The sequence below is a fragment of the Phocoena phocoena genome, chromosome 3, assembly GCF_963924675.1.
Source record: "Phocoena phocoena chromosome 3, mPhoPho1.1, whole genome shotgun sequence".
Classification (NCBI taxonomy): Eukaryota; Metazoa; Chordata; class Mammalia; order Artiodactyla; family Phocoenidae; genus Phocoena; species Phocoena phocoena.
The window spans coordinates 172,816,216-172,838,180 of record NC_089221.1 but is presented as its reverse complement, the minus strand read 5'-3'; the positions used below and the strand labels follow the sequence as shown (position 1 = coordinate 172,838,180).

Genomic DNA, 21,965 nt, shown 5'->3' with positions numbered 1-21,965 from the left:
GTGCCGCGGAGCGGCTGTGCCCGTGAGCCATGGCCGCTGAGCCTGCGCGTCCGGAGCCTGTTGCTCCGCAACGGGAGAGGGCACAACAGTGAGAGGCCCGCGTACCGCAAAAAAAACCCCCAAAATACCAAAACAAAAAAACAGTTTTCAATGAGCTGGGGCGAGTTTTCTGAGAGTTCGAGCCAGCCCACCCACCCCTCCCCCACCCCTCCTCCTCCCCCCCGCCACGGGTTTCCAGTAGTATCTCAAGTTGTCGGGCATCCCTCAGTGCAGATAACTGTTCGCAAGCCTTCACCGCACCGCTGGCGTCTACGTTGCCACCCGCCCGCCGATGAGCATGCGCAGTCACAGCGACGAAAACCGCCGTCGGGCCACGGACCCGCCCAGCCAGCCCCCCCCCCCACCCCGGCCCCGTATTGGCTGGCGCAGGCACGCGTATGCAGAGCCGACGCATCCAACCAATGAGGGCGCTGGAAGGCGTGGCCTAGGGCAGGGAAGCGAGGCGCGCCGGCGCGCGTCCATTGGTCGGCTCGGCGAGGGGAGGAGCGCTGCCTCCCGGGGAGCCCCCGCTGCCGCCGCGATGAGTTTCAACCGCCTGTGTCGTCTGCTGAAGCCGACGCTTCTTTGCGGGGCCCTGGCCGTGCCCGGCCTGGCCAGCACCATGGTGAGCGCGGCGCCACTGGCCGTTGGGCGGGCGCGCGGCCTGCCTTACGGCGCGCGGGGCCGCGGCGACCTTGGACGTGGGGCGCCGGCCTCGGGCGCGCGGACAGCGCTCGGCGCCCCGTCCGCGGCCGTCGGGGCCGTGGGTAGCGCGCGGGCCGGGGTCACGGTCCGAGTCTCGGTGGGGGGCGGGGGCCGCGTCCGGGGGAGCCTGGGACAGGGCTGGGCGGTCGGGACCCCCGGGTGGGCGCCCCAGACGCACAGAAGCTGCAGCGTCGGGACAGCTGGGGGAGGCGTCGTTGGCCACTGGAGCCCCGCCTGCGGCCCGGAGAGCGGGGGTGTCCGACGGGGTGGAAATCCGGGATCACGCGCCACGGGGCGTCACTGCCCCTCCCCCGCCCTGCACGCCCCGGGGCCCCTCGCGGTGGCGTCACAGAGGAGCGGCCCAGCGCCCTTGGCTACCGACCCTTTGTCCTCTGGGCGCGGCGCTCGGTGGCCACAGGTGCGGCCGGAGACTGGCGGGCATGGGACGCGCAGCCGCCGGCTCCCCGGGTCGTCGCAGGCAGCGACGCCGGTTGCTGGCCAGGCGGCGGCGCCGAGACCCCCGGAGGCGGAGGGCTCGAAAGTGCTGTCGCAGGAGGGCGCGCCCCCGGCTTCCGCCGACTCCCAAGAGCCCTGGGCAGGTGGGGGCCCGCGGCCGGGGAAAGAGGCAGCGGCAGCGAGTTCCAAGACCTGGTGCGCGCGGGGCCCCCACACCCGCGGGCGGCGTCCCCACCCGCTGGGGTGCCTGGCGGGGTTCCGAACACTTCCTGGGTCTCAGTGTCTACGGTCAAATGTGCCCTGCTGTGAAGGGGAGCGTGCGCCTTTGAGGAGGTGGAGCCTCCCCTTTTACTTGCCCCAGGACTCCGGTTTTCCTCCCTCGGCGAGCTGGGCGGGCGAGCTGGGCGGGCGAGCTGGGCGGGCGGGCCGGGCGGCCGCGGGCTCCAGGCCCCGAGGTCCGCCGGCCACTCGTTATGCCCTTGCCTTGCAGTGCGCGTCCCGCGATGACTGGCGCAGTGCTCGCTCCATGCACGAATTCTCAGCTAAGGACATCGACGGGCACATGGTTAACCTGGACAAGTACCGGTGGGTACCTGCCCACTTGGTGGAGGGAGCAAGGGGGAAGGTCGCGGCCATGACCTGACCGCCTTGTCCTGCCTCCAGGGGCTACGTGTGCATCATCACCAATGTGGCCTCGCAATGAGGCAAGACGGAGGTAAACTACACTCAGCTGGTCGACCTGCACGCCCGATTCGCTGAGCGTGGTTTACGGATCCTGGCCTTCCCTTGCAACCAGTTCGGGAAGCAGGTGCGTCATAGCTGGCCCTGGATGTCCCTGTGTCCCTGTGTGCAGGCGTGGGGAGAGAGACTCTCTGTGGAAGCGGGAGCCAAAGGGGTACAGGCTCCTCCCTACTCACCCCAGCACCCCTGTCTGCACAGGAGCCAGGGAGTAACGCCGAGATCAAAGAGTTCGCTGCTGGCCATAACGTCAAATTCGACATGTTCAGCAAGATCTGTGTGAATGGGGATGATGCCCACCCACTGTGGAAGTGGATGAAAGTCCAGCCCAAGGGGAGGGGCATGCTGGGAAAGTGAGTTGGGGGCCGAGGCGGGGAGCGGGGGGGGGGGTCAGGATGGCTCCCCAGGGGCAATGGGGGGTCTGCAGCTGCCACGGGGTTCCTCACGATCTCACGCTTCTTTTCTAGTGCCATCAAATGGAACTTCACCAAGGTAAGGCATGCTGGGGGCCTGGGGGACGGGGACAGACCCAGCCACAGCTGGGCTGCTTCGAGGGTCCCTGGCCCTGACCTAAATGGGGCGGCGCATGGGGACTGCTGGCTCGCCCCAGCCCCATGGTGGTCTCGGGTCCTGACACGGCCTCCCCCGCAGTTCCTCATTGACAAGAACGGCTGTGTGGTGAAGCGGTACGGTCCCATGGAAGAGCCCCTGGTAGGTGTCTGTTGGGGAGCCTGCCCGGGAGGGCCCTGGGAAGAGGCGGCCCTGACCCCCTTTCCCCCGCAGGTGATAGAGAAGGACCTGCCGTGCTACCTCTAGCTCCACAAGTGTGCTCCCCCGACCCGAGCCTGCCGCCTGTGCCCCTCGGAGCCTTCCACCCGGCGTCCATGATGGTCTGCCTGAAAACCAGCCCCTGGTGGGGCAGACCCGAGAACCCGGCGTGCACCCCTGCCGGAGGAAGGTTCCTCGGCCCGGCTCACGGCTCGGCAACCCCACCCCCTGCTGCCTTGTGGGAATAAAACACACAATACAAATTGACTTGCTTGTTGCTTTTGCTTACTTGGCGGGTGGGGGGTGTCTTGTCCCAGGCCCCTCTGGGCTCAGGTGCAGGTGTAGTCAGCTTCCCAGGCTGGGGGGCGGGGGATGTGGGAGGTGGAGTTCCCTCGTGGTTCAGAGGGCTGCACCTGCCCTGCTGCCCCAGCTGCTAATCTCCTCAGCCCAGCCAGGGCAGAGCTGATCCTGGCGGAGATGCCGCCTCCTGACTGGCCCACTGCTCTAGGCCCGCGGGGGGCCTCGGTCTCCTCCAGAGTACCCAGGTGGGAGGGTCAGGCGACCTGGGCCTTGTGGGCCTGCCTACTGGAGGCCCATTGCACCTGAGCTGGGCGTCGGGCCCAGCTGGGCACCAAGCCCGCCTCGCGGTGAGGACGCGGAGTCTGCACCAGGCCTGCCCACGGGCTTCACCTGGCAGAGGGAGCCCCCCCCAGGAGGACTGGTGGGCACAGCCTGCCTGCCTGCACCTCAGGAGAGCCATCCTGGTGAGAGTTGGGGGGGGCACAGCTGTAGAGTGGCTGAGCCGCTCTACCAGGGCCTGCTTCTACCAGGGCCTCCCGACTCCTACCCACCAGTCCGCCTCCTGGCTGGGGGCAGCCCCCTCCCACTTCCGGGCCAGAGGCCGGGCATGCTCCCCACAGCTTCCAGGAAGGGCCTGGCGTCCAGTCCTGCCTTCCCGACTGGGTCCAGCTCTTGGGCTCTCCTGTCCCCAGGCTGCCCCGCCTGCCTCAACCAACAAACACCCCGAGGAAGACCTGGAAAGAAACCAAGGCAGAGCCCGCAGTCCTGAACACGGGGTTCTGAACAACGAGCCCAGGCGGCTCACGTCTCGGTGGGCAGGAGGCAGCAGTGTCTGCTCCAAGACGCCTGGGGCCTGGTACGGCCAGTGCAGAGGCAGCTGGCCTGCTATCCTGGTGCCAGGACCATGCAGCGGACAAACAGCCTCCTGGGGCGGGTGTCTCCCCGAGCCTGGCCCCGGTCATCCAGAAGGCCAGGCGCTGTGGGTGGGGTGAGGCAGCAGAGGGAGCGCCAGCAGCCTCCCCAGACCACCGTACGGCCCCTCCCCGCCGTCCCTGCAGGCCAGAGCAGCAGACAGCCTGGGAAGTAGTGAAAAGGCACATATATTTAAAAAAGATCTCTTTACATATATACACTTGAATTCATTATAAATACACATAGAAACCAGGGGGCCACCCACCAGCTCCGCAGGAGATTCCAGGCCCTGGGAGAGGTGGCTGGGCAATAATTTAGGGCACAGAGAGCAGGGAGGGGGTTGCATATATTAATAGAAGATCTGCCCCACGGAGCCCCCCAGAGGCGGTGGGGCCCTGAGCACCTGGGGTTTCCTGAGTTTCCAGCTCTTGGGGCCACCCAGTTTTGTGGATTTCAGGGCTGACCGGGCCTGGTAAGGTGGGTGGGGTGGGAGCCCCAACCCCGGCCTGGAAGGGGGCAGCAGAGGACAGAGGCACAGAGGAGGCCCCCCACCCCCAGGCCCTGCCTGGCCCCTGAGTGTCCTGAGTGGGGCCTGCGCATGGCCACTGCCCACCAGGCAGGGCTTGGAGGGCACCCCCAGGGCCGGCAGCGTCTCGAGCGTCTGCCCAGGCACCGGTGGGAAGGCACTGCAGTGGAGGCCTCGGGAGGCCGGACGAAGGGACCCTGGCCCCGCCTCAAAGGGCTCCGGGCCCCGCCTGCTCCTCTCAGTAGTCCGCAGGGCTCTTGGCCCTGCTCACCACCTGCTTCCCCGGTGTAGACAGGGCGCCTATTATAGATAAATAAGTTTCGTGCGGGAAGGATGCCCCGGGGCCTAGGAGTTGGGGAAGGGGGGGCTGAACTGGATGACGCTCTGCCGCTCGGCGCCCCCGCTGCCCTCCGGCGCGCCTGCTGCCCCGCCGCCGGCGCCCAGCAGGCCGGGGGGCTCAGGGGGCGGCGCGGCATTGAGGGAGCGCAGCATATCCTCCAGCACCTCCTTGAAGTTGATGTCGCAACCCTGGTGCAGGAGCGCCGCGGGGTCAGCCGGGGCGTCGGGGACACCCAGCAGCAGGCCGCCGGGGCCGGGGGCCGGGGCCGGGAAGGCGAAGGGCGAGGGTGGCGGGAAGGCCTGAGCCGGTGGACTGTACGTGAGGTCCAGGACCTCGCCGGGGCCGCAGGGCAGCGCGAGCGGGCGTGGGGCAGGCGGCAGCGCGGGGAGACCCCGGGCGCGCGCCTGCTTGCGCTTCACATCGGCGTCCATGAGCTGCAGCTCCTGCAGGACGCGGCGCACACAGGCCTCGGGGATCTTGATGCCTGCGGGGTGGGGGCGGGGCCGGCGGTCAGGGCCCGAGGGGCGGGGCGGGGCGCGGCGCCCCCCTCCCGGCGGGACACCCCCCTCCCCCACCCCGCCTGCGCCCACCGCTCACCAACTTGCTTCTTCTTGTCCTTGGTCTTGAGGCGCACGATCTGCAGGTAGCTGCTGCTGGTGACGTCGGCCATGACGGCGGCGATGCGACCCCACACGCGCAGCAGGGCCCCGCACAGCATGTAGTGGTGTCGCAGCCTCAGGCCCTGCGCGCAGTCCTTGCCCTCCTGCACCAGCCGGCAGTGCCGGTTCCTGCGCGGGGACCACGGCTCAGACCAGCTGTGGCATGGGCGTGGGCGAGCCCCCCACAACACCCCCCCACTCCCCCCGAGCCCCCCCCAACACCCCCCCCACTCCCCCCAGGCTGCCCTGGGCCCTCACCATGTGGTGTGGCTGCAGTGAGTCAGCGAGAAGGTGTAGCTGCTCTCCCAGTGCTCTCTGGCCTCCTCCGCTGTCACCTGTGGACACAGCCGGTTGAGCCCCTGGACCGCGGCCTGTCCATGCCCCCCAGCGCGCAGGTGGGGAACAGGAGGTCCGAAGGCCCCAGGCCCGCTCATCCTGCACCTGGCGGCCAGGGCAGCGGAGCATGGAGGTGGAGGGCCAGCCTGGGGGCTGCAGAAGACGGGCGCACCGCGGGGCACAGTGGGGGCGCACTGCGGGGCCGTCGGGGCCTACCCGGTGAAACCTCCGGCACAGGCTGTCTAAGGTCTCCAGCTGGCTCTGCCTCCCGATGTTGGGCTTGTACACGGTGAAGAGCTTGCCGCGGTTCTGCTGGGCCAGCAGGCAGCTGGGCTTGTTGCCGCGGACCTGGGTGGGGGTGTGCGTGAGGCTGGGGCTGCGCCGCACGTGCTGGGCAGGGGTCCCCACGGTGTGCGGGCCCGCGCAGCCCGCCGCCCTCCCCTCCCGGCCCACCAGCCAGGGTCCTGCCCGTGGGGGTGCGCCGGGGGCTTGCTGGGGGGCCCACCTTGTAGGAGAGGTAGAAGCCGTCGTGGGTGCCCATCAGCTCCAGCGACCGGGCATAGGCCTCCTCCCACTTCAGGCCGCGGTCCACGCTGATCTGCGGACACGCAGGCATCAGGGGGGGTGGGGGTGAGGGGAGGGGGCGGGGCGGGCGGGTGCAGCCGCTCACCTTGTAGAAGACCACCTGCCCATCCTGCGGGTGCCCGGGGGCCAGGAACACCTGCTGGCTCTCCTCGTAGATCTCGTCAATGCCAGGGGCCAGGTCTGGGGAGGGCAAGCGGGGTCAGCGGCTGGTCTGGGGGCCCGGGCCCGGGGGGAAGGGCATCCCCAGCGGGGCTCACCCAGGATGCCCATGTCGTATTTGCCCTCCTTCTTGTCGGCGGCGATGAGGTGGTCGAAGGTGTCGGAGAAGTACTGGAAGAGCGTGTTCTGCTTGTGCACCTCCAGCCCCAGGATGCGGTTGAGGAACTTGCTGATGGAGCAGTCTGCTGGTGACAGGGTGCCTCAGGCTTCGTCCAGCCGGCCCTCCCTGTCCACCCACCCGGGAGGTGCGGGGCCGGGGGCGTGGGACTCACCCTTCTCCACGTCCAGGCAGCCGGACCGGGACTCGCGCCCGCCGATGCCGACAGACAGCAGCCCCTGCTTCATGTCTGTGGGGAGGGAGAGCCTCGCACACCTGCCCGCCCCAGCCCATGGGGCCTTCCCCTCATGACCCGTGTCCCCCTGCGGTGTGGGGAGAGTCCACCAACTCACCACGGAAGAAGGCGGCGTCCCCTCCAGGGTAGCCCTGGGGCAGCGGCACCTTGCTCTCTGTCTGGCTTAGGATGGTGGTGAGGACGCAGCTGAGCGCCCGGGCGCCGTACTGTGGGGAGGGGTGAGGGCCGCGGGCCGGGTCAGAGGCTGGGGCACCCCAGGTCTCGGGGTCCTGGCACCCCGAGGACCCTCCTCTCCTGGGCTCTCCCACCTCGGGTACCTTGTTCTCAAAGTTGTACTTGCTCAGGTCACGGGACTCGGTGGCTCGGCGGTCCCCGTGGGTCAGAGCCCCCTGCCCGGGATGGGGGAAGTGGTCACACGTTGCCCACGTGGTGCTCCTCCCTGCGCCCTCCGCCCTCCCCAGGGAGCCTCCCCACCCAGTCCCACACCCAGCCCCCGCCTCCGCCCACAGGCTCACCAGGCTCTCCAGCCTCTTGGCCACGATGGAGGCAAACCTGCGCTCCCCGGCCAGCTCTGAGATGAGGAAGATGTACTCGGGCGCGGAGACCTGGTTGGAGCGGTGGGTCCGGCCTGGAGGCAGAGAGGGCTTTTAGGGACCAGGCAGGCCCGGGGGTGGGGGCGGCCTGGGGCGGGGCGGGGCTCACCAAACTGCTGGATGGCCCGGTCGGCGCTCCAGGGCAGCTCCAGCGTCATGTGCACCCGGCGCCGCTGGTTCGGTACCCGGCGGTCGGCTTGGAGGGAGATGCCGGAGCTGGAGGCCTCCGAGATGATGGCCACAAGCTAGAGGGACGTGGACGGGGACAGGTCTGTGGGGCGGCAGGGCGGGCAGCCCGCTCCTCCTCGCCCCGCACCCCGCGTGCCCTGGCTCAACCGGCTGCACCTGGGGGGACCCACACAGGAAGTTCAGACGTGTGTGTCCGTGAAGGTGTCTCCGAAGGCTTAGAATGGAATCTGGACCATCCCGGGTCACCCCTGGAGGGTCTGCCTGCCCTGTGGACATCAGCTCCCACGGGGCAGCCCAGAGAAGCGGTGGGCCAGGCACCGACACCGGGCGCGTGGGACTCAGGCTGAAGGCGGGGCTGGCCGGGGGGCGCTGTGGGGGTCCCACACAGGCACAGGAGCACAGCACACACACCCACACACAGCTGGTGGTCCTCCAGCCAGCCGCTCGGGACCCCTGTGCCTCCCAGCCCATGCGCAGGTGCACAGGGGTGCCCTCCAGGCACAGCCCCGCACCCCACCTTCTCTCCGCTCATGAAGCGCTCCTTCTCCCTGAGGTTCACGTGGTCGATGGAGAGGCCCTGCTCCGCCCGGGACTCGAAGGCCACCGTCCCGTCGGACCTGGACACCACGCGGCCCTTCCTGCCAGTCATCTGTGGCCGTGGTGGGGGCGAGGGGACAGGCTGTCAGCCGCTGTGGTCGCCCAGGGGCTGGTCCCCGTGGGCCTCAGTTTCCCTGTCCCCCCACCTGGGACCCTGGCGCTCTTGGGTGTGTGTGGCAGGGGGCTGCCAGGACCCGGCCTCTTGCCAGGCTCGGGTGCCCACGGGGCCATCAGCAGGAATGTTAACTGCCATCTTCCTAAGATTTTTTATGGCAACCCAGCCACCTGAGCCAAGATGAAACTGAGGTGGCACCAGAGGGACGTCCCAGGAAAGAGCCACAGGAGCACAGGGGGAAAGAAGGACGGGAGCGGGGACAGGGTGGGGGATGGGGTCGGGGATCAGGCCTGGGAGCCCTGGCCCAGGGGGGCGTGCGGGGGAGGTGGGCGTGGGGGGAGGTGGGCATGGAGCTGGGCGGCAGTGGCTGAAGGGGTAGTGCAGGACACGGGACGCTGGACCCAGCAGCTGCAGCACCGCCCCCCCCCTCCACCCCGGTTCCACCGCCACCGCCAAGCTGGCCACCAGGGAGCACCAGAGCTCACCTCCGCCACGCACTCCGGACCCCCGAGCTGGTCAATGAGCTCGTCCAGGGTGTTGACGGGCAGCTCCCGGCCTAGCACCTGCACCTTGGCCAGCAGGTCCTGCTTCAGCCGCTCCACCCGCTCCAGGACACCGGGGCCGTGCAGGTCCCGCGGTGGGGGACACAGGGGGCCTGTGGGGTCAGACGGTCAAGGGGGACTGTCCAGGCTGCCTGCCCACGGCCCTGTTCCCAGCCCTGGCCCTTGAGGATGACGGGGGCCTCTGGGGAGCGGGGCTGAGCCAGGGGCCCAGAACCTTCTCCCTAAGCCCCACCAGCCCTTGCCAGCCGCGCGCCCCGACCCCCGCACTCGGAGCCTGAGAAGCAGGAACGTGGGGGGAGGACCTGGGGGGAGGGCATGGGGGTGGCCGCGGCCCTCACCGCGGTCATCGGCTGGGAGCCCGATGGCGTCCACGATGACCACGTCATCGTCCATCAGGGACTCGGGGGAGGAGTGGAAGTCGCTGTCCAGGCCGCCGTCCGACTCCGTGCTGCTGTCGTCACTGACGCGGATCACGCCCGCTGCGTCACACGCCAGCCTGGGCACCTTGGCCCCACGGCCCCGCGGCCGCCCTGCAGGAGAGCAGCCAGGGGTCACTGCCACCTGGCCCTGCGCCTTTGTCCTGGCGGCACGGTCTGGGGACAGGCCCGGGTACCAGGATGGTCAGGGCTCAGGGCCAGAGCCCCCTGCTCCATACACCTTTGGCAGGTCTGGGCTCTGCTGGTGGCCAGGGCACAGCGTAAAGGGGCACCTCTAACATCCCTGCCAGACTTCCTGACACGGCAGTGTGTCCTCGGGTGGTGCCTGGGGAGGCCACACGCCCACCCTCACAGGGCGGCCCTGGGTGGGTCGGCCAGAAGATGAGCCCAGGCCCTGATGGGGTGATGGTCCAGGGGCCTACGTAACTAAGCTACCATCCAGGACACCCAGGAGGCCGGTCCCAGCAAGTGGGAGGAGCAAGACTGGGCCCCCAAGGCTGGCTGTGTACCCTCAGGTAAGTTGCTTGGCCTCTCTGAGCCCTACTTCCCCCCCTTGGCGTAGATGCTCAGCCTGTGCCTAGAACAGCGGGCAGTGCATGCCAGAAGGTGCTATGAGGCCACTCCCCAATCCCGGGGTGCTTTTAAGGGCTCCATCCTAGTCCCTGGACCAGTGTGGTTCTGGCCTCCGGTTCACTTTCACCTGGAGAGCGCGAGGCCCCACCTTCTGGAGGTGAGGCTAGAGGCCGTGGGGATGCGCTAGCCACACCCCCATCCTGCAGCGCTGGGGTTTTTAGCTGACTGAGCAAGCTGCCCTGGAGGGTTGGGGAGGGCATCAGGGGTCAGGCCACGTGGCTGTGCAGCCAGCAGCAGAGGGGGCAGCGGGAGTGACAGCCTGACCCAGATCAAGGCTCAGAAAGGAGGGAGGCCGGAGGGAGGCGGCAGGAGCAAGGGAGGAGGCCACAAGGCGCCTGAGGTCCAGGCGGGCGGCAGGCGCTTACTTTTTCGCTTACTGCCCGGTCCTCTCTCTCGCTTCCTCTTGGTTGAAGGAAAGTGCTTCTGAATTAGCGACAGAAAGACGCCTCTGAAAGTGAGAAGCAGAGTTTATTTTCGCTGGGAGACCTGGAGGGGTTGGGTCCCGTGTGTGGGTTTGCTCTGGTGGGGACACCCAGCGCCAGGGGGCCCCGCGGGTGGGTCTGGGTGCAGGGGCTCAGAGAAGGCGCGTGGGAGGGGAAAGGAGCTGCAAGGACAGGGGGGCGGGGGTCCCACGTGGTGGGCAATGGACGGAGCGTGGGTGGGAAGCTGGGTGGGGCTCCCGCTGTCAAAGGGCCCACAGCTCTGCCCACACGCGATGACGGGCCGAGGGGGAGGCTCCCAGGATGGGGTCCCAGGGGAAGGGAGGTGATGCTGGGCTGAGGGGGAGGGGCCAGGATGAGGTGAGCCAGGCAAGGGGCCTCGTGCTGGGACCCTCACCCAGGGTGGGAAGGGAGGCCAGGGGCTTTGGGGACCAGCAAGGCCAGTCCCTAAAATCAGTGTCGTCCTTGAAACGGCACGGTTCCCACGTTGGGGGGGGTGGGTGCAGGCACCGTGAAGCCTCATTCTAAAGCCCTGGGACCCTCGGCCAGCGCCCTCCGAGTCCTGGGGTCCCCACGGTTACCCTTTCTGGCTTTACGATGCGAGATGGACCTAAGGTCACTTAGGACCGGGGCGCTCCCTAGGCTGGGAATACAGGCAGGGCCAGGCCACAGGTCGGCCCCAGGGTGGGTCGCACAGGGAGGGGTCCCCAGCATAGCCCCCACCCTCCCCACCGGGCCGCAGGCATCACTCACTCGGCAGCGGACACGAAGCCATCAAGCTGGCCCTCCTTCTCGCCCAGCACCTCCCGGGTACGCGCCTCACCCGTGGACTGCAGCCCAATAACCACGCACTGCGGGGGTGGGTGGTGGTGAGCAGAGGCCTGCCCACCAGCCCCGGAGTGCGGGCCCCAGAGGGGCCCCCAGGGAAGCCCCAGGCCCCACACCGGCCCTGTCCCAGCAGCCGAAACCCAGGGCGGGCCTCAGTCTCTCCCTCCTCCCACCCCCGTGTCCCTTGGGCTGCCAGGCCCCAACAAGCCCAGATCCACCTGGAAAGTCCACCTGGCAGCCCACAGCCAGCCTCAGCTCCCGGACCCCCACCCCCATCCTCTGCCCTGTTCTTTCTTGGGACTCGCCAGCCCAGCCTGCACACGGGGAGCCTGGGGCAAGGCGGGACCAGAACCTTCCGGGCCTCAGCATTGCCCTCACCAGCCCCATCCTTGCGGGTTCAGCCCAGCCACACGCGATCCTTTGCAATCGTGAGGCTGACACGGCGTGCCGGGTTCTGCCCACTCACCCCTGACACAGGGAGGCAGGGGGCCCGGCACAGCCCAGCTCACCTTGTCCCTGGCCAGCTCCTCCCGGGCCAGCTCCACCAGCCGGCGCACCTTGGCGGCAACACATAGGTACTTGAAGAAGCGCTGGTGGGCCGACCAGAACTGGCCCCACAGGGACTTGCGTGACTCCAGGCCGATCCAGTCGGCTGCCTGCTGGAACACGCCCAGGGCCTCGGCCCACTGAAATGACACACCTGGCTGAGCTCACTACCACCGTCTCTGCCCGGACCCCGGCTGCCCCCGCCCCGTGGAAATGTGGGCCAGGGAAGGGGGGCTGCAAGTAGAGCAACGAGGAGACCCTGGCAATAGCCGGACGGTCGGAAATGTTAAGAAACAACAAGTGTGATGCTGGTGAGACCGTGGTGGAATGGCGCTCGTGCAGCCCGGGGGCGGGTGGACACCGCCTCCCGAGGCAGCAGGGATACCCTCCCTGCCAGCTCCCTGCCAGTGGCCTCTGACTCTCCACACTTCAGACCAGGGTCTCGCTGGGGCGGTCCTGCCCCCAGGGGACACCGGGCCATGTCTGGGGCATCTGTGGCTGTCACACGCATCGAGCAGGTGGGTCCAGGGAGGTGCTCCCACCCCGCAGCGCCCAGGACGGCCCCACGGAGAGAGACAGAAAATGGCCACCAGCTCTGGGTTCTGTCCTGGGGGCAACGTGCTCACGAAATCGTGGGGAGGGGAGGCGGGGATGCGGGCGTACAGTCCGTACAGAATCCCCAACTTGAACAGGATCAAGATGCTGGGCTCCTGCCAAAGACCGAGGCGGGCGGGCCAGGTGCTCCCTCCTGTCCAGTCTGACTAATCCCTGTGGTGTCTTAAGGGCAGACGCTGAAGGTGACGGGGCGTAACTCCAAGGGGACATGCAGGCTGTCCACTCAGAGGCTCACCAGCAGGGCCGCCCGGTTGTAGATGTGCTCGAAGGCCGGGGCCAGCGGGATCTCTTCGATGCGGAAGGTGACGCCAGAGAAGCTGAGCTGGCGTGCGATGTACATGCCGCTGACCTTCATGTCCATGGCCACGATCTCCATGGCGCCCACACCCCTGCAGGTAAACACAGGCTGCCTGGGCAACGGCCTGGGACCACATGCTAGGTCCCACCCAGGGACAGAGCAACCCGGGGAGGGGCTGTCACCCAGCACTGAGCCCTGGAGAGCGAGGAAGGGCCAGGTGCATGGAGCAGAGAGCACTTGCAAAGGCCCTGTGGTCACCAAGGGCCTGGTGGGCCTTGGAAACAGACAGAAGGTAGTCTGCCTGGACCAAGGAGGGGCCTGCACAGGAGCAGGAAAAGTGGGGAGGAGGCCCTTTCCCCCCGAGACCGATGGGAAGTACTAGGCAGAGGAAGGATAGGATTTGCATTTTAAGATCTCTCTGGCTGCCAGAGGAGCATGGGCAGGGGTGAGGGTGACACCTGGCCCCCGCTCCCATCATGTGGGGGATGGGCACGGGGTAAAGCGCGCACCTCTTCTCGATGGCATGCAGAAATTCCTCGAAGGTCCGGAAGGGTGTGCCCTCGCCCCAGATACCCAGGCGGCTCATGTAGATCATGTTCCGGGGCTCAGAGGCACCTGGGGGAAGGGGGAGCCACCGTCAGCTCCTCCGACCTGGGAAGGTCGGGGGCCTCAGGTGTGGCCCCGGAAATGGCACGAGGGCCAGGAATGGGGACCTGAGGCTCTCGGGAAAGTGCCCACGGCCAGCTGGCATAAGGGAGGCCCCTGACAGGGGTTGGTGTCTGAGAACAGGGCCTGGCAGGAGCTGGGCTGCAGACCAGACGCCCCCCCCCCCCCCCCCCCGACTCTCTCCCACACACAGCTGCGCCAGGGCAGGCATCGCTCGCTCATCGATGACTAGGCCCCTTACCTGTGGCGCTGGCGTAGACCACCCTGGCCAGGGGCAGCTTGTTCTGCAGGTCCAGCACGGCCTTGCCCATCTTGGTGGAGCTGGCGTTCTTGGCTTTGTGGCACTCGTCAAACACAATCTGGGGTGGGCGTGGGTTAAGGACTGTTCTGGAAGGCGGGCCGTCCCACAGACCCACCAGAACACCCTAGGTGGTCCCTTCCTGGTTGGGGGGAACTCCGGAAGGTGCCTGGGGGGATCTGGCCACAGGGTGGGGTCCTTGGGGTGTGTGAGGCCACCAAAGCCAGAGGGAAACAGCCTCTAGGCCCCGAACAATGTGGACAGGAATTGGAAGACACAGAAAGTTCTTAATGTTTTCAGGGGAAAAAGCACAAGTTACAGACAAGTATGTCTGTCACGAACCTACCTGAAAGGCAAGGTGTGAGTGCCACATGCACGCGCACGTGTCCACACGTAGGTACAGGGGTTCGACGGAGGATCAGCGGAAACGTGAGTGAGGTTAGCCCGATGCCATCAGGCAGCCCCCGAGGTGTAGCATCAGTAACCCTGCTGCTGCTTCTGGCTCATGGGAGCTCTGAACAGACTATGCCTCGTGAACAGAGGGCCCACAGGCCTTGTCTCATCAGAGGGAGCGAGGGGAGCTTCGGGAAAGTGCACTCACCCCACTTCTGAGAACAAGGGTGAATCCCAGGGAGATAGAGCCCGAGGGTCCTCTAAGGGCCCCTGCAGAAATCCACAGGGGAAGCTGTGGCCCATGTGTGTGTGTGTGTGTGTGTGTGTGTGTGTGTGGAGGGGGGGAGCAGCTGGGGAGAAGGCCGAGGGGGCTTGGCCTGAAGGCTGTTACTGGTAAGAGGAATGTGTGAAACAAGAAAACGTTAACACCAGACACACATCAGACTCTAGCTTATAGTCCCCTATACTTCTTTTTCCTACAGCTTGATGGACATTCCTTTTTTTTTTTTTTTTGGCCACACCAGGCAGCTTGCGGAATCTCAGTTCCCCGACCAGGTATCAAACCCGTGCCCCCTGCATCGGAAGCAGGGAGTCCTAACCACTGGACCACCAGGGCAGTCCCTGGTGGACTTTCCTATGCTTTGTTTCCTACTGTTTGGTGGGAGCAAAAAGAAAGTGATCTCAGGCTGAAAAGCAAAGGAGGGAGACGCCTGGGGCTTCGGCCCAGTCAGGAAGGGCCTGGGACCCACAGCAGCTGGCAGAGCTAGAGCAGCGGGGCCTCTGGCCTAGCTGTGCTCTGGCTCTCCTGGACTGCCTCCCGCCCCGCCCCGACGGAGCCTGGGTGGGACCAGCTTGGGGGCCGGACAAGGACGGGGGAGGAAGTGCTCTGCGCCCCCAGACCTCCGGCCCCGCCGCCCGCGGTGTCGCAGCAAACACCACCCCGACCCTGTGGTTATGGGTCTGGCCGGCTGGAGCCAGGAGGCTGAGCCAGACGGCCAGGGGCGGGTAACAGCTGTCCCTGAGGGCGAGCCTGCGCCACCAGGCCCTCCCTTCCGGGAATTCCTCCCGCGCTTCCGCACCCTCCAGGACCAAGGCCTCCCGGCCCCCTGCACTCGGCTCCGCCCCTCCCGCCCCCCTGCGCTCGGCCCCGCCCCCGCATCACGGCCAGGATACCACGCCATCGAAGGCCTCCCCACACCACTCCAGGATCTGCCGGATGCGCGTGCGGTGCTGCCCGCCTGCCTGGCTCTCCCCGATCAGGGCGGAGTAGGTGGCAAAGAGGACGCCCTCTGAGGTAGTGTTGTCGCCGTACTTGATCTGGGGAGAGGGCCAGGCATCGGTGCGCGCCGGGACATAGCCACGCCCGCACTCCGGGACCCCCTACCAGGCGGGGGGGCTGCGGGCTACCCACCTTGCTCAGCGCGTGCACCGCGATGCCAGGGGCGGCGATGTCCCGAAGGTCGCGCTCCGCATCGTACTTGAGATCATTGGAGACGCTGAACCTGCGGGTGCGGGCCAGCAGGCTTCAGGAACCCCCTGCCCACCTGCCGGCCCACCCCATGCCCAGGGAGGGACAGCTCACCACAAGGCCTTCTTTCTGCCCCGCAGGTAGTTCTCCAGGATGATGCCGGCCACCGTGCGGCCCTTGCCCACACCCGCGCCATCGCCGATAAGGAAGCCCGCGCGCTGCCCACCGGGGAGCAGGACCTCGTGTTGCTGCGGGGGTGGGGGAGGAGACGGGGGTCAGCATGCGGCAGGGTCTGGGTGGGCACTGAGACCCCCCCCCACGCCGGACGCAGACCTGCTGGGAGACCCTGGGATCACCTGGCAGGCGTAGGTGATGGCCTCTAGCTGCAAGGCGGAAAGGGCTCCGCTGTCGGAGGAGGCCAGGGCGAGGGCGTAGGTGATGTCCGGCGGCGGAACGCTGGACAGAGTGCTGGTCTCCACCACGCGGTCCGGGTGCTGCTTCCCAAGCTTGGCTAGAGGGGCATGGGGGCGGTGGGGCAGGTCAGGGGCGTGGTCTGGACAGGGTTGGGGGCGTGGCCCATCGATGCATAGCAGGAAGGCGGCTGACCTCTCCACTGCCCCCTCCGCCTATGTGCCCAGTGAGGAGCACAACCCCGATTACAGAACCGCCCCTCCGGAGCCCGCCCACAGCTCCCACACCTGCCTTGGCAGTCTAAGGGGCCCTGGGACCTTCAGGGACCCCGGAGATGGGCACCCCTGGCCGGAGGACGCAGACCCCGTGAGGCTGTGCAGCCCGGTGATCGCTGCTGGGGGTCTTCTCCCACAGCACACTCACACTTGGACGGCACGTAGTCGGCGTAGGTCTCCGCGTGGCCCAGCTCCTCCGCCTCATCCTCCTCAGCTTCGTCGTCCTCCTCGGGGTGACTCTGAGACTGAGGGCAAGGTGCTGTCGTGCTGGGGACGGTACTGTCCCCTGCACCACGCCAGCCTCCCTGCCCGGATCAGGAGCCTGGTCCACCAGCCAGCCCAGTGACTTGGGGCAATAGGGAGAGGTCCCCCCTCCTCGCATGACGCCTCCCTGGGACCTCAGTTTCCCCACCTGTATAATGGGCAGACCATGCTTCTAAGCCGGCCCAGGGCCCGCATACAGCAGGTGCCTGAGTGAGTGGCCCTCCCTGATCCCCAGGAGGGATGGGCAGGGGTAGGGAAGGGGCCTGGCTCACCTGGTAGCTGACGAGAAGTGGGGTGCTGGAGAGAGAGGACACAGGGTCCTCAAGGCCTGTAAATGGCCCGCTGGGCAGGAACAGCTGGAGGGGAGAGGCAGGGAGAGTAGGCATGAGACTGCAGGCCACAGGTAGGGAGGAAGTGCCTCTATGGGCCCCCCGGCCTCCAGGGGGGGTCGCCTTGTGGTCCTCAAGCCCCTCAGCTGGCCACCGGCCTCCTTCCTGTTGCCCGCCCATCTAGATCTGATAGATACGTAAGTACTTGGGATACATAAAGTGCTAGATAAATAGGTACTAGGAATGCAACGTGAAACACGATAAATAGAATTTGCACTGCTGTATGTTATATATGAAAGTTCTTAAAGTAAACCCTAGGGGTTCTCGGCACAAGGAAAAAATACGGTTTTTACTTCTCTAATTTTTTTTTTTTTGGGCACACTGTGCGGCTTGTGGGGTCTTAGTTCCCTGACCAGGGACTGAATTCATGCCCTCAGCACTGAAAGTGCCGAGTCCTGACCACTGGACCGCCAGGGAATCCCCTCTATTTCTTTAATTCTGTATCTATATGAGACTATGGAGGTTCACTGACTTGTCATCATTTCACGATGTATGCAAGTCAAATCACCATTCTGTACGTGCACTTTAAACTTACTGCTGTATGTCAATCACATCTCAATAAAACTGGCAGGAAAAAAAACACAAAGTTTTTTTTGAAACGAAAATGAAATGGAAGTGAGGTACAGGGAGGTCTGAAACCTACTCTCAATTCCCTCTCCCTTTTTTTTTTTTTGAATTAACGAAAACAAACAAACAGCTGCAGACGCAGGTTCCTGGAAGGCTGACTCAGGTTCCCGCAGGCAGGGCTGGCCACAGCAGCAGTGGGCGTGGCGTTTCAGCTGCCCGCCCCGGGCCTCAGGTTCCTGGGAGGCTGGGAACCGGTAGGAGGGCCCTGGCGAGGCGAGGACGGGCCTGGGTCGCCTGCCGCACCTACTCTGGGCGCTTCGTATCCCCCTGCCAGCCCCAGACTGGGCCCAGACCCTTCCCAAGGGCCCGGGGGTTTCATGGGCACTGAACCCGTCAGGGCATCTAGGCATATGCCCACCGGTGTCCACTAGTGTATGCCGGGCTCCCCGGAGCCCCTCTTCCCCCTGGGGAGCCCCTGCATCTTCTGGCCTACATGGGAGACATGAGCACCCTCGAGCGACACCCTCCTCCGTGTCTGTTCGGCCGAGGATGGGGCACACTGACCTTGTCGTGGGTGGAGGGGCCAGTGCTCACGTCCCAGATGGTGGGCACCTGGCTGAGGCTGTCGGCGGGCAGGAAGTCAGGTGTGTCTGCGATGTCCGAGAGGGAGTCCACGGACGAGGAGAAGATGGAGGCATTGGAGAGGTCATCGAGGTACGAGGAGTCCTGCAAGACAGGCCGGGTGAGGGCAGCTGTGAGGCCCAGCCACACGGTGGATGCTGCTCTACCACAGAAAGGGGTGACGCACTGACACTCGCTACAGCGTGGATGGACCCTGAGAACACGACGCCCAGTGAGAGAAGCCAGACACAGAAGGACCCACGGTGTGTGATTCCACTGATGGGAAACGTCCAGAACAGGCAGGTCCAAAGGGACAGAGAGGGGGTTCCTGGTTGTCAGGGACTGGGGAGGGTGTGGGATGACTGCTGATGGGGACGGGGCTTCTCTTTGGGGCCATGAGAATGTTCTGGAACTAAACAGAGGTGATGGTTGCCCGACTCTGTGAATGCACTGGAAACACCGAATGATGCAATTCAAATGGGTCAGTTTTACAATATGTGAACTGTATCAACAAAGCTGTTTGAAAAGAAAAAAGGAAGAAGGCAAGTGGAGGTGAGAGAAACCAGACCCCACAGGCTCTGCGCTGGACTCTACTCAGGGGACACCGGGAGAAGGTGACGGACACCCCGTGCCTGCCCTGGCCCATCCCCATGGAGGGGGTGACACCGGTGTAGGGATGCCAGGACGCACGGACCGCCACAGCTTCAGGAGACATCTGCTGCTGTGGAGGTTACAGTTTCTAAACCTAAATTTAAAGGGAATCGGGGGACTTTCCTGGTGGTCCAGTGGTAGAAAATCCGCCTTCCAATGCAGGGGACGGGGCTTCGATCCCTGGGTGGGGAACTGAGCCCGCACGCCACAACTAGAGACAGAAAACCAGCACATCACAACTAGAGAGAAGCCTGCGTGCCGCAACGAAGACCCAATGCAGCCAAAATAAATAAATAAAGGGAATCAGGTGCAGCGCCGGGGGGTCCCGTACCGGCCTCGCTCCCTCCCAGCCCTGGTCGCAGGCATGGAGCTCCTGAGTGTGCCTGGCCTGTGCTGGACGTGGGGACATGCAGAGACAGCCCCTTGGGGCTTCTGGACCAGGGTCCCCTGCAGTGCCCCGCTGGGTCACGGTGCCCACGCCGCCTGCCACCTGGGGAGGGCAGTGCAGCACAGCCCCCTGTGCCCAGAGCTGGGGAAGGTGCAGGCCCCCCACCTCCCTTAGCCCCTCCAGGCTCAGATGTGGGGCAGCCCTCGGAGGTAACCCCCCACCCCCGCCTTCCTGCCATGGGTGGAGCCAGGTGGGCTGTGGCCTCAGCGGGCCCATCAACAGGAGCATTTCCCAAGCAGGGCAGGGGCCAAGGAGGAGAGAGAGCGGCCCTCTGGGAGCCCCCAGCCGGGCGGGCTGGGACAGAGGGTGTGGTGTCCCACTAACCAGTGAGAGAAAGCCAGGAGGGTGGGCAGGGCTGACCAGTGGGGGTCTCGGGGCTCCAGGGGCTCAGATCAGTGGACTCTGGGGAGGAAGGGGGGGCCTGGGCCTAGGGTCCACCCGATGTGACCAGCTCGGGCCTGGAGGCCACAGCTGAGCTGGCTTCTGGGGGTGGAGGGCAGGTCTCCGCAGTCCCAGGTCACCGAGAACAGGTCCCTGATCTCAGCCAGTTCCCAGTCCTGCCCCACAGCCCCTCAAGGGCCGTGTTTCTGGGGCTCCCCTCCGACTGATCTGCATGGGAATCAGCCCCCCACGCCCTGGGGTGCGGGGACCTCCAGGCAACACTGTCCAGCTTCCCCAGGACCCCGTGCTCAGATGCTGGTGCGTGCACAGCCCCCAACAGGCAGGCTTGAGAGCACTGTGAGAAAAGGACAGCGGGCCTGGCAGGAAGGGGTGGGGCCCGCTCAGCTGGTATAAGGCTGGGGGCCCCCTGTGGACGCCTCCCACTGCCTGGGGTGCCCTGGCTCTGGCGGTTTGCAAGGAGGGCGCTCTGCCCGCCAGGCCCCTCCTGGCCCCTGCCCCCTGGCCACACGCAGTCTGGCCCCACGGAAGGGGGGCAGACCCCAACCTCCCCCCACCGCCTGCAGCTGCAGGACCTGGCGACTGGGCAAGTCCAGGCGAGGAGATGGGGGCGTGGCAGACAGTGCCTAGCAGGACCAGCTCAGGCCCGGGCAGCAGCCTGGGAAGAAGCAGAAGGGGGATGCCAACCCCAGAGCAGGGAACAGGTGCTCCATAATGCTCCTTGGGGCACGCTGCACCCCCATGCGAGAGCCTGGCGACTCAACAGGCCAGAGCATCCATCTCGGGGGACACTGAGGCGGCGGCAGTGGGTCTGGCTCTGCTGACCCTGAGGCCTGCTCCCTACCCCAACCCCGGTCGGCTGGGGTCAGAGGTGGCACATCCCGAGTCTGGTGGACAATGCCAGGGAAGGGTGGGCTGCAGAAGCTGGCTGCCCAGACCCCATGAAGTGACATGGAGTAGTGACCCCCAGAGACTCCAAAGGCTGGCTGGGGTGGGGTCCGCGTACAGTCGGGGACAGCTGTCTTTGCTAAAGTCCCTCTGGGACCAGCGTGGCCCTCCCAGCGAGCGCCGCCGAGCCTGGTCAGGGTGACGATGACCCTGGAGCCCTGAGAGGTGGGCCTGCTTCCCAAAGGTGAAACAGTCACTGGGCAGCGGGCAGGGAGCCGGGCGGGACCTCAGGGGCCAGCCCCGAAGATGGCAGAGGCAGGGGCTGAAAGGGGCGCTCGGGGGCCACCCTGTGTGAGGGCTGAGCACGGAGACCCTTCCCAGGAGGACAGCGCGCAGGTGAAGAAACCCCCCGTGGAGGAGCCAGGAGGTCAGGTCAAGTTCAGCAGCAGGGACCCCTGGGGTGATGGTTGAGAAGGGCACCTCCCCTCCGAGGTCTCCCCCGGGGAACCCATGGCCCCAGTGCGACCACGAGAAAACACCGGACAAACCCAAACTGCGGAAGTCCTGCAGGAGTCCTAGGCTGGGCTCCCCACGACTGCCCAGGGCCCCAGCCCACCCCAGGAGAGCGGGCGACACCGGCACAGCCTGGGGGCCCTGGTGCCACAGTGTTGCTGGGGCAGAGGCGACTTGGGGAAGCGTGGACTCTGGGGCCCTGAGGACGACGTATGAACACGGGCCCATCAGCTGGGACGTGGGCGGCGCCAAGGGGCTGGTCGTGGGCACACGGGGTCCCTCTGAACTGATTCACAGTGTCTGTAAATCTAAAACTGCTCTAAAAAATATAATTTATTAAGAAAGTGGGTGCTCTCTCCCCAGTCTGTGGACACCGTCTCCACCAGACGCCCTGATGGGCAGCTGGCATCGTCTGGGGGCCCCTGGATCCTTGGGGGCAAAGGGAGGTGGGCCTCACTTGGGTTCCCAGGGGGTGGGGGTGGGGCTCCCGAGGTCCCTCTCCCTCCCCCTCCCCACCGTGGAGGGCGGGTGGCTGGATGGGAGTGAGAGTGGACCCCCCTGGTGGGCTGCCTGCCAGTGTTGGGACCTGACTCCCGGCAGCCACAGGAGACCTCCAAGATGACCCAAACCCAGAATCACCTTCCCTGGGTCCCCAGGGCCCAGTCAGGGTAGGGCCGCAGCTCCCAGGCCCTCACCAGAGCCCCCAACCCGGCAGCCTGTGTCCACCCCTCCCCGGGCTCACCTCCCGACCTGCGCCCCACCTGGAACTCCTCCGGGATCCCAGGCCCCCCTGCCCCCATTCTTCCCACTGCAGGCCCCAATGCGGGGGAGCTGGCTGGTTACCCCGACAGTTCTGGGGGGCCAGGAGGGCACAGGGTCGCCCACCGTGCTTACTGCCTCTCAGCATGTCGGGGACCCTGGACC

At 66.2% G+C, this 21,965-nt stretch overlaps 2 protein-coding genes across 2 annotated transcripts in view; one reads left to right on the top strand and one right to left on the bottom strand.

Annotated features, from left to right (window-relative positions):
- Nucleotides 1-565: 565 nt before the first annotated feature.
- GPX4 (glutathione peroxidase 4) lies at nucleotides 566-2,994 on the top strand. Its single transcript, XM_065873421.1, has 7 exons — nucleotides 566-664; nucleotides 1,691-1,785; nucleotides 1,864-2,008; nucleotides 2,140-2,291; nucleotides 2,406-2,430; nucleotides 2,590-2,649; nucleotides 2,722-2,994. Exons 1-7 carry the CDS (start codon nucleotides 581-583, stop codon nucleotides 2,752-2,754), a joined length of 594 nt encoding a protein of 197 aa, XP_065729493.1. The 5' UTR covers nucleotides 566-580; the 3' UTR covers nucleotides 2,755-2,994.
- Nucleotides 2,995-4,789: 1,795 nt separating this feature from the next.
- The window catches only part of SBNO2 (strawberry notch homolog 2), a 30,539-nt gene continuing 13,363 nt past the window's right edge, over nucleotides 4,790-21,965 (bottom strand). The window contains exons 4-31 of the mRNA XM_065873449.1: nucleotides 18,086-18,247; nucleotides 16,838-16,921; nucleotides 16,450-16,546; nucleotides 15,972-16,126; nucleotides 15,730-15,863; nucleotides 15,559-15,649; nucleotides 15,321-15,464; nucleotides 13,698-13,815; nucleotides 13,300-13,405; nucleotides 12,728-12,881; nucleotides 11,841-12,017; nucleotides 11,257-11,354; nucleotides 10,429-10,511; nucleotides 9,332-9,523; nucleotides 8,916-9,085; nucleotides 8,236-8,367; nucleotides 7,639-7,774; nucleotides 7,452-7,564; nucleotides 7,254-7,325; nucleotides 7,034-7,142; nucleotides 6,856-6,930; nucleotides 6,622-6,765; nucleotides 6,450-6,544; nucleotides 6,285-6,377; nucleotides 5,996-6,127; nucleotides 5,702-5,778; nucleotides 5,382-5,572; nucleotides 4,790-5,268 (exon numbers count right to left, since the gene is read on the bottom strand). Of these exons, the coding sequence (XP_065729521.1) occupies nucleotides 4,790-5,268; nucleotides 5,382-5,572; nucleotides 5,702-5,778; nucleotides 5,996-6,127; nucleotides 6,285-6,377; nucleotides 6,450-6,544; nucleotides 6,622-6,765; nucleotides 6,856-6,930; nucleotides 7,034-7,142; nucleotides 7,254-7,325; nucleotides 7,452-7,564; nucleotides 7,639-7,774; nucleotides 8,236-8,367; nucleotides 8,916-9,085; nucleotides 9,332-9,523; nucleotides 10,429-10,511; nucleotides 11,257-11,354; nucleotides 11,841-12,017; nucleotides 12,728-12,881; nucleotides 13,300-13,405; nucleotides 13,698-13,815; nucleotides 15,321-15,464; nucleotides 15,559-15,649; nucleotides 15,730-15,863; nucleotides 15,972-16,126; nucleotides 16,450-16,546; nucleotides 16,838-16,921; nucleotides 18,086-18,247 (3,813 nt within the window). The remainder of the gene's footprint in view (nucleotides 5,269-5,381; nucleotides 5,573-5,701; nucleotides 5,779-5,995; nucleotides 6,128-6,284; nucleotides 6,378-6,449; nucleotides 6,545-6,621; nucleotides 6,766-6,855; nucleotides 6,931-7,033; nucleotides 7,143-7,253; nucleotides 7,326-7,451; nucleotides 7,565-7,638; nucleotides 7,775-8,235; nucleotides 8,368-8,915; nucleotides 9,086-9,331; nucleotides 9,524-10,428; nucleotides 10,512-11,256; nucleotides 11,355-11,840; nucleotides 12,018-12,727; nucleotides 12,882-13,299; nucleotides 13,406-13,697; nucleotides 13,816-15,320; nucleotides 15,465-15,558; nucleotides 15,650-15,729; nucleotides 15,864-15,971; nucleotides 16,127-16,449; nucleotides 16,547-16,837; nucleotides 16,922-18,085; nucleotides 18,248-21,965) is intronic.